General features: G+C 36.2%; 1 protein-coding gene across 11 annotated transcripts in view; it reads right to left on the bottom strand.

The window, feature by feature from the left end:
* SENP6 (SUMO specific peptidase 6) overlaps positions 1-12,776 on the bottom strand; it is a 97,302-nt gene that overhangs the window by 50,488 nt on the left and 34,038 nt on the right. For 9 of the 11 annotated variants that reach the window (XM_060205404.1, XM_060205396.1, XM_060205405.1 and 6 more), the window contains 2 exons: positions 11,749-11,769; positions 4,737-4,813 (listed from right to left, as the gene is read on the bottom strand). In XM_060205404.1, the coding sequence (XP_060061387.1) occupies positions 4,737-4,813; positions 11,749-11,769 (98 nt within the window). The remainder of the gene's footprint in view (positions 1-4,736; positions 4,814-11,748; positions 11,770-12,776) is intronic. The other 2 variants (XM_060205397.1, XM_060205398.1) reach the window with 2 other exon arrangements.

Raw genomic sequence — 12,776 nt, 5'->3', positions numbered from 1 at the left:
CGACCACCTGCCCCCTCCTCCAAAAGAATTTCCTTCATTAAGTTTTCAATATGAGTTCAGTATTTTTCATTAGAGGTATAAGCACTCTAAAATAAGAAAAATTTAAATTTATGACAATCAGACTTTATCAGCAAAAAATTTAAGCTCTACAAAAAGACCAAACATACATTTTAAAACAAGCTGTGGAGATGGGCAGTGGCGCACCAAAACAAGGGCACATTACCATTCGCAAAGGCCAGGGTCCAAGCCTCTAGATTTCATATGCAGGGGCCAAGCTTCACAGGTGGTAAAGCAAGTGGTGCAGGTGTCTCTGTCTCTTTCCTTCCCTGTCATTCCCTCTTCTCTCTCATTTTCTACCTGTCCCATCAAGTGAGGGCAGGGGATGTCCACTGGTATTGGAAGATTCACATACAAGCAATAACCCCCAACAATAAGGCTAGTGGCAATTTAAAACTAAGCTGACAAATTTACAAACTAAATGTTGTGCATACATAAGCAAGGTGTCAAGAGTTTAATGCTTCTATCTTCCCATCTTTGAACAGTATTCATACATTATAATTTTATTAATTTAAAAAAATTTTCCTTTTGTATGAGAGAAAGAACTAGAGCTTTATGTGCTGTGTCAGGGAAGGAACTCAGGGCCTCATGCATGCAAATCCTGTGCTCTATCCAGTAAGCCACCATTCCAGTCACATTGTCTTTTGATTTTAAATAAAATCACCTACACAATAAAACCAACACTATATTTGAGTTAGAGGCACAGTCTGTCTTAGGAAGCCTATATGATTATAGAATGATCACAGAAGTTCACTAGGTGATTTCTAACTTCTTATTCTTTGTACAGGTGAAGCATCTTTATTTTTCTAGGCAACAAAGTTTAAAACTAAGGAATAAGGGTCAGAGGGTGATGCATCTAGTAGAACATACAAGTTACTATTGGCAAGGACCAGAGTTCAAGCTCCCTCTCCCTATCTGCAAGGGGAAACTTTAAGATCCGTGGAGCAGTGCTAAAATTTATCTTAGCATCTCTCTCCTCCCCACATTTCTCTCATCATCTACCTAAAGAAATAAGTAATTGGGTGGAGGGTAGATAGCATAATGGTTATGCAAAGAGACTCTCATGCCTGAGGTTCCAAAGTACCAGGTTCAATTTCCTGAACCACCATAAGCCAGAGCTGAACAGTGATCTGGTTTAAAATTTAAAAGGGGTGGGGGTGGGGGGGTAGCACAGCGAGTTAAGCGCATCTGGCGCAAAACACAAGGACCGGGGTTAAGGATCCCAGTTCGAGCCCTGTGCTCCCCACCTTCAGGGGGTTGCTTCACAAGCAGTGAAGCAGGTCTGCAGGTGTCTTTCTCTCCCCATCTTCCCCTCCTCTCTTGATTTCTCTCTGTCCTATCCAACAATGACAACAATAATAACAACAACAAAAGGGGAAAAAAATGGCCTCCAGCAGCAGTGAATTCATGATGCCCTGAGCCCCAGCAATAACACTGGAGGAAAAAAAAAATTAAAATATCTTGGACATCATCATCATCTTTCTCTCCTCCCCAAAGAAATAAATTTTTTTAAAAGTCTAATATATCACATTCACAGAGCCTCTATTTTTCACTTCACAATTCCTTCTCTAACCCAATTTCCACTATATTCCAGACGTTTATCTCTTGCTTAAACTAGTCTCCCTCATTCTGATTTTGCCTGCTTCAAATTCTTCTCTTTATACTAACAAAATGATCTAGCACAAAAATTGACTATCACTGTTATATTTATCTTTCAAGGATTCTAATAGCTAAAGAAAAAAAAACTCTAAGCCTATGTCAAAAAGTGTGTGCTGATGTTCTAAATTCCAAAACTCCTGTAATTTAAAGAGGCATATTCCTGGCATGGGGAAAGCTTCACGAGTGGTGAAACAGTGTTGCAGGTGTCTCCCTATCCCTCCTTTCCCTCTCAATTTCTGGCTGTCTCTACCCAATAAATAAAGAAAATTAAAAAAAAATTTTTTTAAAAAGAGGCCTATTACTCCAGAGTATTTTCTCTATCACCCTCTTACATAAGCTGTTGTCTCTGCAAGCAAAGTCTTCCCTATTTCTCCATCAAATTCAAACCATCCTTGACTAAGATGAAGCTGTTTGGATTCACATTAACAAACGCAGCTCAGCAATTCCTTGGAGCTTCCGTAGCATTTTATTCATTTTTCCACTGGCACTCGTTTTATTTTATTAGACTTCTTTGTACTGATTTGTTTCCACCCACCACTTTTCCAAAAAAAAAAAAAAAGCAGGACTCATTTTTTTCAGTCAATATTTTCCAACTATCAAGAAATGAATTGTACATGGTCTCAAAAATGCTTATCAAACTATTGATTAAGAAAGAGATAAAATAACATGGGTGGAAGGAAGAGATGCTGTTATTATACTACCTCCAAATATGGCTTAATGTTGCCACCTTAGACTCACATCTAAGAGCCAAAGAACTCAGCAGCAGATGGCAAGGGAGCTGAAAGCTACACTTTCTCCTCCTAAGAACTAACACCTGTTGGGAGTCGGGCGGTAGCGGAGCGGGTTAAGCGCAGGTGAAGCGCAAGGACTGGCCTAAGGATCCGGGTTCGAGATGCTGGCTCCCCACCTGCAGGGGAGGAGTCACTTCACAGGCAGTGAAGCCGGCCTGCAGGTGTCTGTCTTTCTCTCCCCCTCTCTCCATTTCCCTCTGTCCTATCCAACAATGATGACATCAACAGCAACAACAATAATACCTACAACAATAAAAAAACAAGGGCAACAAAAGGGAAAAAAATATTAAAAAATTAAAAAAAAAAAAAGAACACCTGACATTACAGGGAAGCCTATCCAGCAGAGTACCCAAGTGTTAGTTATTTTATTATATCTATTAAGATACACCAAAGAACAATTTCCATATAGCATATTAGCAAAGAGAATCAGTGATTATCTTGATGGGATAATTGTTTGAATTCAAATCCAGCACTCCGAGCAGCCATTTATCCTTTCTTTTTTCATCTATTTTATTTTGACAGGACAGAGAAAAATTAGGGGGTGGGGTGGGGAGTAGAGAGAGGGGCTTGAACCTGGGTCCCTGCACATGGTGATGTGTGTACTTACTCAGGTGAGAGTCACTAATTTATTTGTGTTTTAAAAAAATTACTGACACCAGGGTTACTGCTGGGACTTGGTGCCTATATGACAAATCCACAGCTCCCAGAGACCAATTTTTCCTTCCCCCAGCCCATTTCTTTCATTAGGGCAGATAGAAATGGGGGGTGGGAGGAACAGAAAGAGATACCAGCACTGCTTCATAATTCATGAAGCTTCACTCCGTGCAGCTGGGGACCAGAGGCTGGAATCTGAGTCCTTCTACATGGTAAGGTGTGCACTTAAGCAGGTCGCCATTGCCTGGCCCTTTTACTTGCATTTAAAAGAATTTAAAAAAAAAAAATATTTATTTATTTATTCCCTTTTGTTGCCCTTGTTTTATTGTTGTAGTTATTATTATTGTTGTCATTGTTGTTGGATAGGACAGAGAGAAATGGAGAGAGGAGGGGAAGACAGAGAGGAGGAGAGAAAGATAGACACCTGCAGACCTGCTTCACCGCCTGTGAAGCGACTCCCCTGCAGGTGGGGAGCCAGGGTTCGAACCGGGATCCTTATGCCGGTCCTCGTGCTTTGCGCCACCTGTGCTTAACCCGCTGCACTATAGCCCGACTCCCAAAAGAATTTTTTGGTCATTTGTGGGGTATCATCACTTGTAGTTGAAGTTTTCAGATAGACTGGTGGGCATATAGATTAAGAAACAGTGCCATAGATAATGAAGATGAATATAACCGTAAAATATGTTTCATCAATGTAATTTGTCCTTTGAATATCAATTAAAATTATTTCAATGCAAATAAATATCAGCTTAACCATTTGCCAGTACCTACCACTAGCATGATTTGTTCTTAATTTAGAGGCTACCTAATGCATGCAATTCACACGAAAATCACTTAAATCAAGATAATTACATGATACAGGATGATACAGGTCATCAAAGCACAATTTGGAAGCTACAACCCATCGACAACAAATACTCAGATCTTAAATTTAATTAAAGGGCTAATAAAGCCAAGACAATTTCAAAGTGTATATTATCTGAATATGCAACCATACTGGATGACTTTGGGTCAGTTAAACTAAGTCACAAGTCAGTTTATGAAGATGAATTTCTAAGAGAGTTAAGTGGTGGCACACTTGGTTGAATGCACATGTTTCAATGCAAAAGGACCCAGTTTTGAGGCCCCTGTCCCCATCTGTAGGCAGAGAGCTTTATGAGTAATGAAGCAGGGCTGCAGAAGTCTGTCTCTCTCCCTGTGTCCATTTACCTCTCAATTTCCATCTCTACTCAACAAATGAAATAATGGTGGTTTGGCAGGTGGCGCAGTGGATAAAGCATTGGATTTTTAAGCATGAAGTCCTGAGTTTGATCCCCGGCAGCACACACAGAGGAATGTCAGGTTCTTTCTCTCACTTTCCTCCTATCCCTTTTGATAATAAATAAGTAAAATATTTTTAAGAAGTTAATAAAAGATTTTTAAAAAAAAAAATGATTTTCTAGAAATTTCTATTCTATGTAGGAATATTGTAAAGCCAGCACCATAGCTTTAGTTCTAGTTTTTTACTTGACTCTACTTTTCATACTATTCAAAATCCTTCACAGATGTAGCAAATAAAACTACCTGTGCACTTACCAACACCCTGGGGCCGACTTAACCTTATAGGATTATTTTCAATTTTTTGGATAGGGAAATGAGGTGGGTATTCTTTCCTAGAAAAGGAAACAGACATAGCTTTAGTCTAATAAGGAAAAAAAAAAAAAGCAAAATGAGTTTAGGGAATGCATTAGTATTACAAAATAATAAATGTATTTCACACAAATCTAAAGCTGGCCTGTATTTTATTTTGATTATAAATCGATCAGGAAACATTCAAAATAAGCATTTTATAAGTGAATTCAAATGACTGTCGTATCAAGATAATCACTCTAGAAAGTTATATACCATGTACTCATCCCCAATACACAAAATTTTTGAACTTTTCTTCCTAATCAGTTTACAAAAACCACACAAGCAGAAATAACTTGTAATACTGTGGTTCGCATAAAAAAATGCTACAGGGCAGGGGTAAATAGTCTAATGGTTATGCAAAGAGACTCTCATGCCTGAGGCTCCAAAGTCCCAGGTTCAATCCCCTGTACCACCCTACCTCAGAGCTGAGTAGTGCTTTAGCAAACAAATAAAAAAGAGAATGATTATGTACAAAAATGAGCAATCAAAAAATAAGCAGGCTAATCTTGTCCTATGACTACAGTATGGAGATATAAAAAATTCCATTGTGGGCAGGCCTGAGGCTCCAAAGTCCCAGGTTCAATCCCCTGCACCACCCTAAACAAGAGCTGAGCAGTGCTCAGGTAAAAAGAGGAAAAAAAAAATTCCACTGTTAAAATTATTGTGCAACTGATTTTCAGGACTTTGAACACAATCATTAGTTAAAAATAAAATTTCTAAAATCCTTATATATCTACCAATTCAAATACTCACTAATTGAGAAAAAAAGAAAGAGAGAAAGAGAAAGAGAGAAAGAGAGAAAGAGAGAAAGAAAGAGAGAAAGAAAGAAAGAAAGAAAGAAAGAAAGAAAGAAAGAAAGAAAGAAAGAGAGAAAGGCCTGTAGTTAAACTGTGGAGTAAAGGCATCATATAAAGGAGCAAAGGGAGATAGCCTGTCTGTACAAAACCATTTAAGCCTGACACACCAGAGGTCCCAGAATCGAAATCCTGGAAACTTAATCAATAGTGTTTTAATTACTACGAGCAAATTTGACACAAACAGGAATTCCCCAATTGCTAAAATAGAAGACTCATGAGGATGTATTTTGTGAAAGTTATATATTCTCCAGTAATCTGCCTATAGTACAGTGAAAAAAATAGGTTTTCTTTTCTGATTTTCATTATATTAAACTATTTGAAATAAAATGCAAACCTTTTATAGTCTATACACTTTCACACTACACGGAGACTATATATAGGCACTTTTTTTTTTCTTTAACACATCAATTTTTAAAAACATTTTATTTATAAAAAAAGGAGACACTGCCAAACCGTAGGATAAGAGGGGTACAACTCCACACAATTCCCACCACCAGAACTCCGTATCCCATCCTCTCCCCTGATAGCTTTCCTATTCTTTATCCCCCTGGGAGTATGGACCCAGGGAAATTATGGGGTGCAGAAGATGGAAGGCCTGGCTTCTATAATTGCTTCCCCACTGAACATGGGCGTTGGCAGGTTGATCCATATTCCCAGCCTGTCTCTCCCTAGTGGGGCAGGGCTCCAGGACATCAATTTTTAAATCTCACACTTATATAACTCTTTTACTTACAAAAAATATGATACCAAATTTAAAATGCAACGACAAACAAATCTGAAGCAAAATATGGTAATACCATTGTAGTAAACTCTAAGAATGTAGTGGGTAGTATTTTTTAAAGTGGGCAACACAAACAATAAGTATTCCTAAATATTAAAAATTATCAACAAAAAGAGTAATTGTCATATAGTAGTAACAAAGTTATTTTGATGCTGTTGTTTGTCTGGACCTGCTTGATTTTCTAGTTGGATTATATTTCAACAGGTACACATTTGTTCACTAATATGTCACATAAATCATCTCTGAGATAAAAAAAAAATCATATATGTTAAGTACAGACACTGACAAGAATTCTCTATTAATGCACTGTGATTTTTTTTTGGCAATGAGACAGTGGACTGAATCACATATTGCTAAATGTACATGACATGCATCATGTACAATTTCCTATATTGAATAAGGCAAATTATGTTGCTTTCTAAAAATTATAATTAATAAATTGTAAAAATTAAATAATAAGTTTAACACAATGTAAGAATCTGGGCATGGTATTATTATTTTAGTCATAAATTATCTTATAGCCTCCTTTTCTCGATTTCTCTATCAAATTAAAAAATTATATTTAAAGAATTTTCAGTTTTAAAAGAATTCTGACAGGTGATAAAAAATCAGATTTACATTAATCTTTTAGTTTACAGAGCTTCCACCACTGTACAGATACTAAAATTTTCTATTCTAAATCCATATGAAGCTCTTTTTTTTTTAACCCCAAAACCAGCAGAAGCTGAAATGTTTCCCTGTCATCCATCTTTATCAGTTTATAAGGTCTGGGAGCTTTGTCTGTTTCTTGCTTTCTAAGGGTTTCTGTTCATATGGAAGTTTTGGAAAAAGCCTCCTCTCAAGGATTCCACATTTCCCAAGTTGCATAAAATGAATTAGAGAACTCCTTGCCCCACCCCACCCGAGTGCTTCACTTTAAACAACAGCAGTTTCTGTGAAGACAAAGGAAGATAACCATCTATGAACCTTCTGGTTGGTTCTTACAAGACAAGACCTCTATATAGGTGCACTGATTTTAATCTTCTACCATCCAGAATACTTAATTCACAGATAACTGACCATTTTCCCTATTCTCCAGTTCTAGTCATACTGACCCATTATTCTATTCCTTGGCAATGCTAAACTAATTTATCTTAGACCCATTCCTTCCATATATGAAAGGTCACATTTATGATTGTATTATGACCGAGTCTTCATTTAATCTGGCTAAATGTTAATCATAGTAAAGAGTTCTCTGAACATGTCAACTTAAAGTTATTATGTTGCAGAGCGGGGGTAGATAGCACAATGGTTATGCAAAAAGACTGTCATTCCTGAGTCTCCAAAGTCCCAGGGTCAAACCCCCGCACTACCATAACCCAGAGCTGAGCAGTGCTCTGGTAAAAAAAAAAAAAAAAAAAAAAAGTGAGAAAGAGAGTTGCATAGGCAGCAATTAGTAAAATACTTAGAATGAACATGTAGTACACCTACAAGGCAGTATATAGTTAGAAGTGTTTAACAGATCAAGCAATAGTACAAATACTGGTGAACAAGAGTGGTAATGTGGTCAAAACTGAACAACTACAGAATAATTAAAAATATTAATTAAGGTAAAAACATAATCTAGGCATCTCACAGGCACCAGCTTGTTTCTATTTATAGGATAAATTAGAAATAAAATATACCTGTCTACTGTCTTGCTTCCTGTTTTTATACAGTGATTTAATAAGGGTTTACCATATTATAACATTAGTTTTTTCTTAATATTTTCATATTCACCATTTTCTTCATTTCTTATTATATGGCAAGTTATTATTTTTCCCCATGTTTACTTATCTTTTAAAAATAAGGTTGCTTCTCTTTTCAAATATTTACTCTCCTAAACAAACTTTGGAACTAATCAAGATTTTGACTAGAATTGCATTGCAATTGATTTAAAGGAGTACTGGTATCAAATAATTGAGAACACATTTTCAAAGCAGTTTCAAAACTTTACAAGTAATTGATTTTTATTATTAAATACTTAATTCTATCTGATTTTTAGTTCAAATCAAGAGGTGAATGAAGGAAACAAAATTACTAGTACTTTAGCTTTACAGCCTATCATCTTGCTCAACTCTTTCCAAGGTTTCAGATGACTAACTCAGAGAAAGACTGTGTCATCTTAATATGCCTTTGTTGGGGCTGGGTGGTGGCACACCTGATTAAATGCTCACATTACAATGTACAAAGCCCCAGGATCAAGCCCACAGTCAGTCCCACAATTCCCACCTGCAGTGGGAAAGCTTCATGAGTGGTGAAGCGGGGCTGCAGGTGTCTCTCTCTCTTCCTCTTGACCTCTCCTACTCCCCTCAATTTCTATCAAATAAAATGAATAATAATAAAAAAGCATTAATATGATTCTGTCTTCAGATACCTTAAGAGCAAAGTTAAAATGCTATCTATGTGGCCAGAGGTGGTACAGCAGACAGAACATCACAGGGTTCCAAGTTAGATGTCAGGAACTGTATGTGTTAAGAATGATGCTCTGGCTCTCCCTCTCCTCTTCTCCCATCAAATAAATACATCAGTAAATAAAAACAAGTATTTTTAAAAACTAGATTATAAATTTGTAACTTAGCCCAAGAAATCCTTTCTCAGTATTCATCTTACCATTCGATAGACCTATTTAGATTCATATGCAAAAATGTTCATCAATATGTCATAAACAATAGTAAATAAACAGGAACAAATGGGTACATAAATTATCTGCAATAAAAGAAAAATGATTTGGCGCAGGCGCCGCCATGCGAGCTGCTTGACATGATACCAGCTTCGCAGGAAGTTCAGCACGACTCTCCAGGCCAAACTGAAACCATCTTGCCTTTTGCCATGTATAGGGCTTGGGACTAAGCTCTGTGTGGTCTTAATAATCTTTACCTATGGCCAGGCTCAGAGCCTGACCAATAACAAAAGTAATGACAAAACCTGCACCGTACTCTGTAAGATTGGTCATAATGGAACAAGCAATACCAATAATCCAGAATATTTTAGGAGACTCCAAGAGGAAGAAATGCTTCCCCCTTTATCTACATTTCTTCCTTTAGTATTTCCACTAAAATATAGGGAAAGATTGATGCTTCCCACAGTGGAAGGGCCACCTTACATAGCATAATTAATAAGTGGAAAGTTATGGTACCTGCCTAGAAAGGTCTTTTAATCTATCACACACCATTATGCTTCCACTTCCTTATACAGGAATAGTACACAAGAACCTAGGTCACATAGTGGGCATACAAGAAAGATGGATTCCAGTTAGAGAGTTTAATTTTATGGAGAGGCTGGCCAGGTCAGCACCACCTTGGTGCCTTCACAGTAAGGAACAAAACTCCGTGATCAAACAATGGAAGAGATGTTATGAAAAATGGGCTGCTCAATTTGTTTAAGGCCCCTAGAAACATAACAAGCTTGAACTTTCTATGAACCACAGCTTCCGATGCACAGGGGCAAGAGAATGGCATAAACATACAGGTAGAACATTAGTCTTAATCAATAGGACATCTGCCTAGCACATAGGAACAGGAATAACCAAAAAATATATATATATAGAAACTGTGATGTGATCTCTAGGGAGAAAAGTGCCCCTGGAATGTGAATGTTCCACAAAGCAGGAGGTGTTCCCTACCTGTGCTGTTCTTACTTGGTGATTTTTGTTTTAATGAGCTAAGCCTTATGAGACTATAAATATAAAGTTCTGCTTAAGTATGACAGAGATGTCTGCTTGAGCTTGATTCAGCATCAACTCACTCATCTCTGATTTTTCCTCATTCCCTGCAGACGGCCCTCCTCTTTCAGGTTACCCTGATACCCTGCTGGGGCTGGTCCCTGGCAGTGATTATTCAGCCCTAGTAAGCACTTCGAGAAATCAAAATTTAGAAATGCTGGAAGTGGGTGGTGGTGCACCCAGCTGAACACACCTTACTGTGTGCAGAGGCACAGTAGGCGGGAGAATAAGGGACACAGAGCTTCAGTAGTGGGTGTGGTCTGGAACTATATACAGTAATCAGACAACCTTGTAACATACTATTAACCATACACACACACACACACACGCACACACAAATTAAAAATGGAGGGGAAAAAATGGCCTATGTGCAATCTAAATGAAAATGCTGAATGAAACATTCAGCTGCATTTATGACAATGTCTTTTTGTAAATAGGGAATGGGTGAACACATGTTAGAGAAATGTACCCTTGTAAAAACAAAAATCCTAAAAACCAACACTTGCCTTCTAAAGCAATGTTGAAAATAAAATACTAAGCTTCTACTTCATATTTAGTCCACAGTGGCAATCTTGCTACAAAATAATAAAATTTCGGGCTGGGGAGACAGCATAATGGTTTATGCAAAAGCCTTTCAAGCCTGAGGCTCTGAGGTCCCAGGTTCAATCCCCAGCCCCACCATAAGCTAGAACTGAGGAATGTTCTGGTATCTCTCTCTCTCTCTCCCTCTGTATTTACACTTTCTCATTAAAATAATAAACTAAATTTAAAAAAATAAATAAAATAAAATTTCAAAATCTATTGGTATTCCAAAAATTTCAAACTTTATACAGTGAATAAATTATCTTCAGTAATTGTCTCATTTGCTCCTCTCAAATCTCCTGTAAAGCTGAGTAATTATTACCCTCACTTTAGAGTAAGTTATATGTCTATAGTTAATGCTACTCATTTAATTCTAAATAGGTTTACTCACTCCAGTATTATCTTAATAAGAATGTAAGTTCCAAGATGACCAGAATTAGTAGTGTTCCTTGAAGAGAACCTGGCATATAGTTATTAAAATTTTTCCTGAATTTATCAGAGTAAATTTCCACAACAGAAAAAAAAAATCTGTAGACTCTCAAAAGTTACTATGAAAAAAATAAGGTTTTAAAATTATTTTTGTAACATAACAGTTTCTATACTAGCATATAACATGGAGTTTTGTATAGTTGGGTAAAAGAAGGATCTATTGCATGTGTGTAACTGTAAATAGAGTTAATGTTTTTCTTTATTTGGGGAATTAATGATTTACAATAAAGTACACTAACGGGGCAGTATAAATATATAATTAACTATGCATGGAAATTTTTATATCCAGAATTATACTAAAACGTTACTCGTAAGTCAAAGATCATGTCATTCTAATTTATTTTCTTTTACTAAAATAACAAGCTTTAATGGTAAACTCTACTTCAGTGGACAAGTTTCAAAGCATATTGTCTGTTACTTTACTATTATAACCATGCTCTTAAATTTCATCAATGTTAAGCTTACCTTTCTTTTTGGTCCACACTGCTTAAAAAAACGAAAAAGAAAAAAATGTAAGAGGCAAGACCTCACTTTGGATATATCATTGTAGTTTTAATACTTGCGGTCAACAAGCAAAGCTCTTACTGTGGATTAATTTAAGTACAAGCATGCGCGCGAGCACACACACAATATAAGTGAGTGTGTATAATTTAGGATGTTTATAATCTTATCATGGAAATGTTCAGTCTTTGTCAACACAGAAAATAATTTATATCTAAACATGTTTAAGGAAGAAAACAGTATACATAAAGATATAAAATAAATCTTGGAATAGCCTTACTTTGATAAACCCATCAAACATTTAAAAATTTATACTAGAGTAATTATGTAAATAGTCTTCAGGGAACATGTTCCTAAAAGTTATAGAACCGTTTAGCAGCTCTATCCTGTTATCATGTAAGATTACTTACTTCTCATTAGGAAGAGTAAAAATTGAAGGTTAAAACTTTTGCACTAAAGTCTTAGCTTAAACACACTTTGTGTTAGGGCACAAGGAAAGTAAAATCTTTGCCTTTAATGTAAAGTCCATGGATGAAAGGTTACTTTCCAGTTCATGGACCATCTAGAAAGTTATCATCAATACTCAAGAAAGCCAGTTCAGAATTGAATGGTACGAGAACTATTCCTTTGTATTATAAGCAGGACTAAATATTTGGAACTGTAGGCACAATATTGCTCACAAATTCTGGATTCCCTATATTAATTCTTGTATTCCTACTGTGTGGCATACCCGAGAAAAAGACTGATTTAATCCTAGAAAACTAAGATAAAGATATGGATGGCAATTTTGCTTTACATAAACAACAATTAAAAGAAACTTGTTTTTTCATTAGTAAGGAAATGAACTATAAATTTAAATAAACATATTTGAAATCTTATTTTGCTATTTAAAATGAAAATATTTATAAAATAAACTTATGGTGGATAAATGACAGGAGAGTAAAGAAATAACATAATTAAATATGAAAGTTAAAATATAGTTTGTCCAATAT

Source organism: Erinaceus europaeus, chromosome 13 (assembly GCF_950295315.1).
Source record: "Erinaceus europaeus chromosome 13, mEriEur2.1, whole genome shotgun sequence".
Lineage (NCBI taxonomy): Eukaryota > Metazoa > Chordata > Mammalia > Eulipotyphla > Erinaceidae > Erinaceus > Erinaceus europaeus.
This window is presented reverse-complemented; position numbering and strand designations above follow the sequence as displayed.